Raw genomic sequence first — 10,789 nt, forward strand, 5'->3', positions numbered from 1 at the left:
GAAATAGTAGTTGATATAAGGTTAAAAAAAACAACAAATATGATGTGAACCTGGAAGGAAGAGACTGAAGACCCTCTACCATCATTACAGTTTGAATCAGTTCAGGTCCCGGTGAAAGACAACAACGAGGAAAGAGACGTTAATAAGACGGACGTTGTTTGGCCCCTAGGAACTACGGTAGTTCTAAAACACTTATACTAGTTCTGTCTGTCTGTCTGTCTGTCTGTCTGTCTGTCACGCACACTGTATAACAGTGGAATAAATAGAACGTTGAAAGTATGTAAAGTTTCACTTTCGTTTCACAACAGTGTTCGTTACGTTAGTTATGGACCGCACCCCCAGGTATATAACTGCGCCCTACCCCCTGGCTCCAACAAAAAAAATATAAAAATCCCCCATGCACACAGGCACACAACATAGTTTGTTCTCTGTCCTAAAATAAATAATTTGGTTCATTGTGTTGTCAATGTTTCTCTTCAGTTTGTTTCCACAGAATATCAGTTTACCTGTTGTTAATGTTGCACTTCATGTGAAATTTTTTTGTTATTTTTATGCAGAATGTGAACTGACAGAAGTGTAATTACATTTTTCTTGTTTGTTCAAAACTACCTTTCAGGGAAAAGTGCAATACTAAGGTTTAAAATACATTTAGAAATATTAATAATTGATTTTATTTTCTATTTGATTTATAGCAGCAGAATTATATTATTCCTGTTTTTCTATATTCTGTTGTCTCCAAAAATTGGGGGCAAAATGTTAAAGAATTCATAAATGTATTAATAGACATTTTGAGGGGTTTTCTTTCTTCCCGTACCGAACCGAAAAAAACTGAACCTTGGCTTTGAAAACCGAAAACGTACCGAACCGAAAATTTTGTGTACCGTTACAGGCCTAAATCCTACCAAGTGTATTTTTCTCATTTGTTGTCAAAATATGTCATCACACTTAAAATAAGACATAATCATCCAAAGAGCAACCCCTCAGTGAGATAAAAGAACCCATCCCTAGACAATAGATCTTGAAAATCCCACTTCAAGAAATCTCACCAAGACAACCCCCACCCGCTCCACTGGCAGATTCCCTTGCTCAAACCAAGCAAAAAAAACCTCAAACCAAGCAAAAAGACACCTGCTTCCAACTTCAATCAATGACACATTCGGTTGAAAAATAAATTAAGCAAAAAAATATCCTGAATTAAGCCAAAAAATCCACCAACGGAACAAGTGAAAATTATCTTGGTAAGATCTCCCAAAATAAGATTTTCAAGCTCCATCGGGAGAATTTTTGGCCCAACCCAAGAGTTTCCCTGCTGTACTCTTAATGATGCAAGATGATATATTTAATCTACAGACTTGCTCTATGTAATTTGGTGCCAAGCATTTCTGTAACTTTACAACTGCACTGCATGATTATATTGGATGAAAGTTATTTACTTCACTTCTGCATGACTGATGACAACCTTGGTAGACATTTATTCAAAATCAGCCCAGACTAATTTGTGCCCATGTAATTCACTTCTTTTTAATTGAACTGCTGGATCCACGCTGAGAGCTTTTGTGGATGTGGATATTTTCTAAAAAGGCACCACATTGACAACCCTCCAAATACCTTTAACATCCTGTTATTATATACTCTATATAAAAAATCTCTTCATCCAGTGCTGAAAAAGTGGCTCAAATTAGAGCAGACAGGATAGACCTTTACCTCAGGGCAGAATGTCACTGAATATCCAGTGTTTCACATTCCTTTTCTGACAACCTCTGAAGAAGCCAGAACTCATGCCAAAGGGAAGTAACTCTTTGAGGATAACAGAGAAACAGGAAGAAATGAGATAAAAGGGAACTTCCTCACCTGAATGCTTTTAATACCGGCTTTGCAGTAGTAGCGTTTGATGTCCACGTCAATCTCAGTGTTGCCCACAAAACTGAGTGAAAAAGAAAAATTCCTTTACTCCATGACCTTTACTTTTTAAGAATGTCAAGGGTTTGTTTGATAGAATACATAAAACTTGTTGTTTAACCCTTTCATGCACAGTGGTCACTCTAGTGGACAGTTATTCTCCAGCTGTTCTCTTATATATTCATGGGTTTTGTTGGTTTAGTTCCATATCAGCCAACACAGTGGACTCTTATGCACCATCCCAAACACTGACATTCATACAATTACCGTAACTTTCCTGTTCTTGATAAACCTGATCTGCAGTAACATATTTGAGTGTAAATCAATTGCTAATTGTTAATAGACTGTAATTAGCAGGGATTTTTTTTAAACTTTTTTTTTTTTTTTTGGCATATCTGAGTGAGTAATAACTAGTGTTATCCTCCTGAGACCCAGGAAAGGAAAAGTTTGGGCTTTTTTACATTGAATAATTGTCTTGGTTTGGAAACAGCATGATGCAACACTTTTTTCAGATAGATTTTTTTTTTTTTAATTTATGGAATGTCCTTTGCAGTGGACAGCATTTTGTTCTGTTTTTTTTTTTTTTTTTTTTTTTTTTTAATATAATAAAACTGTCAAACTCTTGTCCCCTACAGAGGACAAAAATGCATTACTGGGTCTCAGGAGGTTCTAGTATGTTCAAATGTGAGAACAGATTAGCAGTATTTAAAAATGTATTTCATAGTTTGCACACAGTATGTCAGTAAATGCATGGTGTCCAGCTGACTGGACATTTTTGTAACTCCATGAAAAATACGTTAATAAAAAAAAAAAAAAAAAATTCAATCACATTGATTTTTTCATACCTAAAGAGGAATAAAAACACTCAGGAAAAAAATCTTGATTAAGGTTCTCATAATTTTAATCATGCTGAATGTGTTTTCTGTGTGGGAATCAAACATAAAGACAATTTCACAAATCCTCTTCAAGTAAAAGAGTAATGGATTAAACAAATCTAGTTGTCTCACCTAATCTGAAGATCCATGATGATCTGTCGCTTGTCCACATTTTCAGAGTAAACCTTGACCCCGTTGACCCTCAAGGGCTACACCGCAAAAGATGAAACAATTATGGCCGTCGCACCACTCCAATCCATCAACACCACACCGGCACCAACGCCCCCACATGGCTACTACAAGGTCGACCCCCTCCGCCGACCCGACATGGAAACTATTTATGAAACAAGCATGCCCACATGTGTGCGCGACATGTGCGTATGTCCACGTTTCAGCCCCCTCACGCCCTCAGCAGCTGTCGAAATGGCACCTGCTGCTCGTAGTCTGTGTCACATGATCAGTGTGAATGTCTGTGAGTGGAACCCTAACAGACGCTTACTTTGTCTCCTAAGTCAACTTTGCTGAAGCAGAAAGTGCTGAGGTGGGCGTTCGACCCCTTCACAGCTGGCTCAATGGTCTCGTGGAACAGTTTCTCCACAAACTGGGAGATGTACGGCCACATTTGTTTCACTGTCTGAAAAGAAGACAAGAGGATGTTATTTGATTTCTACAGACGTGCATGCATGTCCTAAAAGTCTGGGATATTGTTTCAAGTAAATTAACTTTAACTTCTGTATATTTTTCTCCCTGCTTTACACAGAGGCATTCCCCAGCTGCTTTTAATATTTAACAGGTGAAAAAGTAAGCAGAGCCCCCACCCAGTCACACAACACTTTACCCCACCTGCTCTCTGATACTATGCCTACCCATGGTCTTAACTTTCAGTGTTTTTGAAAGCTTTTTAAAAATTTGGAAAAAAAAAAAAAATTGTGAGAAAGGCACACATAAAGAAAATGTGTGCGGAAAAAAAACAGAATAATAATGTCAGAGAAATCGGTTGGACAAATTGTCGAAGCTGAAATTTAGAAAAATGTATTTTAAAAAATCCCAAAATTGAAATTCTGCCATCAAGCTGTGCACTGCACCTCTCCTAGTGGTAAAGAATAGGGGTGTATATTGGCGAGAATCTGGCGATATGATACAAATCACAATACTAGGATACGATATATCACGATATGTCATGATACTGTTAAAAAGGCAATTTTTTGTTTGTTTCTTTTTTTTAAATGATTATTCCCTTGAAGAATTGATTTACACCAGACATATGCACAAATACTAAACATGTTTTTATTTGATCACAACAGAATCTAATGCTATATCACAAAATGTTAAAACTTAAATTATGTTTTACAGACATTACAGTTTAAGATCCTGTTCAAATGTTTATATTCTATTAGTTCATAACTAACAACATAACATTATTTTTGTGCAATCCCAACAAAGGAACTAACATTATTTAATAAAAGAGTGTTAAATTACAATAAATAAAATAAAAACAAAAAAGAAAACCAAAAATGAACCTCCACAATATCTGCATTTGAATAAACACCTAAAAATACCGATACAGTACTTTTTTAATATCGATACAGTATTGTGAAATAAAATATCGTATTGCAGAACCAATATTTTCTTACACCCCTTTTAAAGAACATGTGTGAAATTTGAAAAGAATCAAGTGAATAGTGTCCAAGAAATGAGATGGACAAAAATCTTCAACAGACAGAAGGACAGAAGGATATAAAAAGGGGTTTACTTAAGCAGAAACTTGTCGGATTCATACACATCGAGCACAAAAAACAAAGAATACAATTTTTCAGGGGTATATTGCATGTGGGTTTAAAACTTACATCCTGTCTGTTGCCATGGGGATTTACAAATGTTAATGCATTTCACTGAGCTGCAGAAGCAGGGCTGCATTTTAAGTCCAGTGTTGTGCAGTGTATAAGGACGGTGATATTCACAGGCCCAGTGGAAGAGGCAAGAAGTGGAGGAGTGACAGACATCCCATTTACTACCACTGCCACTCAACTAAACACATTCAAGAGCCAGTGGTGGAGTTCATTACCTTGTTTAGCCACTCCACTCGCTCTACATCTGGGAAGTGAACCTACAATGAAAAAAAACAGAGCAGACGATCAATGTTGATTATAATAAGACTGAAAGGCGAGCAAATCAGTTTAAAACAATTCATTAAAATGCTCAGGCGCTTATCTAGGCAATATAACTTTGTATTATTGAATCAGAAAAACACATTCATCTTAAACATCATACATTAAGAGGAGTATGCCTGTTTCATCTGACCTTTGGTACAAAATAACAAAAACAGCTTGAAAGTGATGCTGTATTTTGGATTTTACTGCAGATGCTTTTCACTTTGTTGTCATTACCTGATGGAAGGAGAATGAAGCTGAGGAGATTACTCTTTAAGAAAAGGTCAAATGCTTCTTTTTTTAGTTTCTGTGGCTGATTGAGGTCTAAATTGAATATATGACCTTTCTATCACCATCTGTTGTGTGTCAGCTGCTAAAATATAACCAAAGTGCCAAGCTTTAACTTGTGTGTCAGTGTAGGTATTTTATATGAAACATGTTTAAAAAGCCCTTACATAATGCTGCTCTGATAGTGTTGTATTAGTAATGAATATTGATGTAGACTTGGGGTGTCAAACATGCAAAAATTAAACTGAAGATATTTACAGTCAAGGGTATTCATCTCATTTTAGTTCAGCTTCCACGCTCACACCAATATGATCTCAAGAAAAATACTATCATAATAACATATAAATAATGACTCCAGATTTTCTTCTTGGTTTAATGTGAAAAAGTATTACATTATACCTATAAATAATGACAACTCCAAATGTTTCTCTTTGTTTTATTGCAAAAAATATTAAATTGTGAAAATATTGACGTTAACCCTTTCATGCACAGAGGTTACTGCAGTGGACAGCTATTCTACAGCTGTTCTCTTGTATATTCATGGGTTTTATTGTTTTAGTTCCATATCAGCCAATACAGTGGACACTTATGCATCATCCCATACAGTGCATTTCATACCATTACTGTAACTATGCTGTTCTTGATAAACCTGATCTGCAGTAACATCTTTTAGTGTAAATCAACAAACAAAACAGGGTTTTTTTTTGTTTGTTTTTTTGCATATTATGTCCATGAAATGAATAACAACTAGTATTAGAGTATGTTAAAATGTGGGAAAACATCTGATTAGCAGCATTAAAAATGTTTTTATTGCATACTTTTCCATATCACTTTCTGATATTAGGTTTTAAATACATGTTTCTTTGCTTGAAAAATTAAATGCATGGGGTCCGGCTGAGTGGACAGTTTTGTAACTCCTTAAAAAAAAAAACCTAAATCGCATGTTTTTTTCATGCCTAAAGAGCAATAAAAACACACAAATATTGTGACCAAGGTTCTCATAATTGCATGAAAGGGTTAACCAATTATTCTTTAACAATAATATGTGAATAACCTGAAGAAATATGAACAACCTGAAATGTCCAAAGAAAAATTATTGCAATTTTAACAATACTTTGCCTGTTACTAAATGTTTTGTGCCTCTGTAGATCTGATCTGTAATGCACATGTATAAATGATAAGTTGAGGCATAATATTGTTAGAATTACACTTATCTGTCTCAAGGAATGTCAGTTTTTTTCAGGTTATTTAAATCTTTTTTGTTTGGATAGTTTGTAAATTTAAATATTTCCATAATTGAATGGTATTTTCTTGCACTAAAACAAAGAGAAAAATTGGAGTTGTCATTATTTATAGGCATAATGTAATAATATTTTTTTTCACATTAAACCAAGATGAAAATTTGGAGTCATTATTTATAGATTATTATGCTATTATTATTATACTGATCCGGCCAACTTGAGATCAAACTGGGCTCCTGAACTAAAATGAGTGTGACACCCTGATGTAGATACTATGAAGTGGTCTGGAAGTTTACATTTCCAGATCAGTAAGTGTTCTCTCTTCTGTGGTGTGAGTCAGTTTGACTAATCCTCTTTAACGACCAAAGTAAATCAAACAATGATTTAACATGAGCTAAAGGAAATCCTTGGGAAAAAGTCAATAGTGTGCACAAAGGTGTGCAGCAAAGCACACACTCCCTTCAATAAATAACAGATAAACAACCCGCCTCTGTTGGCAAAAGGCCCCACACTTCTCCATCACACTGAATTTAAGACACATTTTCTGTAATCACAAGTGTAAGAGATGAAGTGATGCGACTAGATATGACATGAGGTGAGGCAGCGACACAGGACAGCACTATCCCACAAGGAGGAAGCATAAGTGCTGGTCCAGCATTTATGTCAAAGTGGGACAAGCAGAGAGGGGAGACAGGGAACAGAAAGTTCAAGATAATGTGACAGATTCAGGCCTACAGTTTCATTATGCGTTGGAAATAATATAATTCACTGAAACAGATGGAAAGGTTTTAAAGTTATGTCTGACATACTGACCTTATTCATATGATGTAGGCCAAGTAGTGAATAATAGTAAATTTACATATTCAACGCTAGCTGAGAGACCCGATTTTGGTAGTAGAAACGGGGAGTAGAGCATAATTCATGATTCTGATTCATTCTTAGTGTAAACCTTAAAAGTCACTGGAGTTTATGCCTTAAAAATGTTGTTTGGATTTTGAGGAGGCTTTTTCTCCTGTATTTCAGATTCACCAGAATCAGCAGTGTGTTCAGGATGAATGAATAAGCACGTAAACTAACTGAGATGGTATCATCCTAAAAAATACCACAAAGCAGACAAAGCATTTATTCCCGCTGACATCTAGTATCCCCCTGTAAGTTCACACACATAATGCTTACCTTTTAAACTTCAGTACTTTTCATAAGTCATATCCACACAAATATAGCTGCTAAAATCTACTATTGTGCATACAACATGACTTAAGCATATTAAAAATTAGCAGCACATTTCCCTCTTTTCTTTAATGTTCCGTGTGTCCTATGTGATATTAAAATGTAGTGTAAAAAGATATCATTCCAACTAGTCGTCAGTTTACCTCAGATGAATCCGGCTAAAACTGGCATAGGAACAAATGATCATTAGAGATGGGAATCAAGGGAGTCTTATGAGAGAAATACCATCTTTCTCAATATTGAGGCCTGTCTGTTGGGGAGAAGCTACCACAAGCCAAGATTTAAGTGTCTAAGTGGTAAATATTTCCACCACTGACACCAGCACGGTCCAGATGCACTGATTGGTGCTCAATTTATCAGTCTGTGAGCCTGCCAATAAATTAGACTAAAGCACTGGAGGGTGTAATGTCTGACTGTGATACCCATTCAGGTATGAAAAGCAACTTTTTAAATTTCTAATTGTTCCTTTAATAAATCGCAGTCCTATGAGGGGGCCTGGTAGGGTCATTCTATTATTCATTACGTTTTTCCTGTCAGTGTGATGCACTTGCACTCGTCCATGTTGCTCCTCCAGTCTCATTTAATAGTCTCAGTGCATCCTCAGCCATGTGTCAGCAGAATGATCTGAAAACATGAGGCTGCACTCAGCATCACAAACAGACTCTGGGGTAATTCTTATATGGAGAGGATGGGATTTATAGATTGGTAAAGTAGTGAAGACACAAGGCCAACTTTAATTTGCAGCTCAGTTGAGTTGTGTCTTAGGTTTAGATGGACTTAATTACATGCTGTTACTGCTGTGATTTTCCAGAGACCAATGACTATCTAGGGTCCTTCTCAGCCACTTTATCTCTGTCTGTGTAACTTCAGTGTTAATTTGCAAAGATGTTGTAAGCAGCCTCTTTAGGTGAGGCTAAACCAAACTGAAGTTAAATGACCACTTTATAAATTTTGTATAACCTTCCTTACAATAAGTGAGGGCATTAAACTATAATAAAGCCCCTCATTTTCACGTTTCCCCAATCACTATTATCTGGTTCCCTTGAAACGGCAGTTAACAGCACAGATGCTGTGCTTTTAACATAAACTAAACCAATAAAGTACAGAAATGTGTTATAGCTCGTCTCTAAGTTCTATTTAATCCAGCGCAAAATGGTCCATCTCAGTCATTTACAAACAGGGATCGCCAATGGACAACAGATAACCCTGACAGGAGTCCCTGTCTTTTCTAACAACTTTATTAAGATAAAGTGCTGTAGTGATAAAGTGGGTTACGAGAGAGAGAGAGAGAGAGAGAGAGCAGCCTGGATCCCAAAATAACAGAGCCCCCGTGGGCATGTTTCCTCTGGAGCATGGTGTCTGGTTTACCATTGTACCCTGCTGTATTTAGACTGGGGGGCTCAGTCTAATGTCAGTGCTGGGGGGACAGCTGCTCCATCACAGCTTTACAGCTGCTCCTCCTGCTCTTGTCAGCTGATTGTTTTTTTTCCTGGAACTCAAAAATGTTGTTCACAAATACACCACATGCTCTTTCAGAGAAACAGCTCAGCATGGATAAACATGCCAGGGAACATGACTTCATCTGTTGTGTTTTGTGCTGTTGCTTCTTACCCATGATGGTAAATCTGAGGTCGTAAGACTCTTGACACCTCTCTCCTCCTGCTCAAAGAACGCCAGTGTCCGGCTCAGTCTGCTGTGTTTGCCCACACTGTTTCTCCTCCACCAGAAGAACACAACCAGTCCGATCAGCAGCCAGCTGAAGCTGAACTCAAAATAGCCCAGGGCGTAAATGGGAAATATAAGTACGAAGGTTTTGGCGAAGTGGGCCCAGGTCTGGGTCAGCTCTGTGGTGGAGGACAGGGGGTTCTCCTCGGGGATGTCCCCCGGTGAGGGATCAGGAAAGTTGGTTCTGGGCTGGTCGGGGTTCTGCGCGCTGGGTCCGTTCTCCTTGTGCGTGCCGGGGCTGGCACTGCTGGAATGGGCTCCTCGGACAGCCGTCATGCTGTCTCTGGACATCTCTCCTCAAAGTGTGAAAATGCGGCTAAGCTCGGGTGACAAGGATCCCATAAAAGAGCGGACCGAGGCGGTTCCTTCAGGATCCGGTTGTCATGTGGGCTCACCTGCACACCAGCCCATTGCCTTCAGAGCAGACGATGGCATTGACCATTCTAGGATCCCAGACTGCCAGTGGTCGCTACCCCTCCTCCTGGGAGTGCATTGTGTTTATTAGAGCGGTGTGCTGAGCCGGTCCAGGCCAGTGCTCCGCATGCTCTGTCTCCACACGGGGTAGGAATGATGATTTCCAAAAACGCACAGGGGATCCGACACTGTGCGCTCCCTGTGGTGCTGGAGAAAAAGTAAAAAAAGAGCACCCCCTGGTGTTCACTAGCAGCTAATGCGGATATTTATCAGGAAGCAACAGCGACTAAGAAAGGGCTTTTAATACACACAATACATATTTGACTAAAAACATACCGGAGTTTACCGACTGGCATGTGTTTCTTTTGTATATTACATGCCATATATCTTACCCCCCCAACACACACACACACACACACCTATACACACACACACACACACACACACACACACAGACACATTATGATGATGTAATGTAAATATTGTATAATACTGTACATAAACCTCTGTCACTTGGTGTCGCTTCAATAAGGTAAAAAAATGTATTCTCTTCTTTTGTATATTTAGCTATGATTACATTGATTTTTTATTTATTTATTTATTTTTGTTTTGTTTTGTTTTGTTTTGTTTTCTTGTGGACACATTGTGTTAACTGTAAATAGGGTTAGGCAAAATAAGTCTGTACATCAGCCTAAACCCTTTCGGTCACACTGTATGTGGAACAATGGATATGTTGTTTTTGTTTGTTGTTTAAAGTAAATAATGACAGAATAAACTACTACTACCATTACTACTACCCACAAAAAAAAAAAACAAAAAAAAAAAAAAAATACCTGAGTGCCGGATTTCTAATAGGCATAGATAAGAACATTTTAATAAGCCAACGAGCAAAAAGCTCTCTCGGCTTCCGTACTCGACGTGCTGAGCATTTCATAAACCCAGTTAGCATTCACAGATAGTATTTATT

At 37.7% G+C, this 10,789-nt stretch overlaps 1 protein-coding gene across 2 annotated transcripts in view; it reads right to left on the reverse strand.

Annotated features, from left to right (window-relative positions):
- esyt2b (extended synaptotagmin-like protein 2b) overlaps positions 1 to 9,960 on the reverse strand; it is a 52,935-nt gene extending 42,975 nt beyond the window's left edge. For both annotated transcript variants that reach the window (XM_030123118.1, XM_030123117.1), the window contains exons 1-5: positions 9,295 to 9,960; positions 4,840 to 4,881; positions 3,274 to 3,408; positions 2,907 to 2,983; positions 1,852 to 1,924 (exon numbers count right to left, since the gene is read on the reverse strand). In XM_030123118.1, coding sequence (XP_029978978.1) covers positions 1,852 to 1,924; positions 2,907 to 2,983; positions 3,274 to 3,408; positions 4,840 to 4,881; positions 9,295 to 9,699 — 732 coding nt within the window. In that variant the 5' untranslated portion in view covers positions 9,700 to 9,960. The remainder of the gene's footprint in view (positions 1 to 1,851; positions 1,925 to 2,906; positions 2,984 to 3,273; positions 3,409 to 4,839; positions 4,882 to 9,294) is intronic.
- Positions 9,961 to 10,789: the final 829 nt, after the last annotated feature.

This window comes from Sphaeramia orbicularis, chromosome 20 (assembly GCF_902148855.1).
Source record: "Sphaeramia orbicularis chromosome 20, fSphaOr1.1, whole genome shotgun sequence".
NCBI lineage: Eukaryota > Metazoa > Chordata > Actinopteri > Kurtiformes > Apogonidae > Sphaeramia > Sphaeramia orbicularis.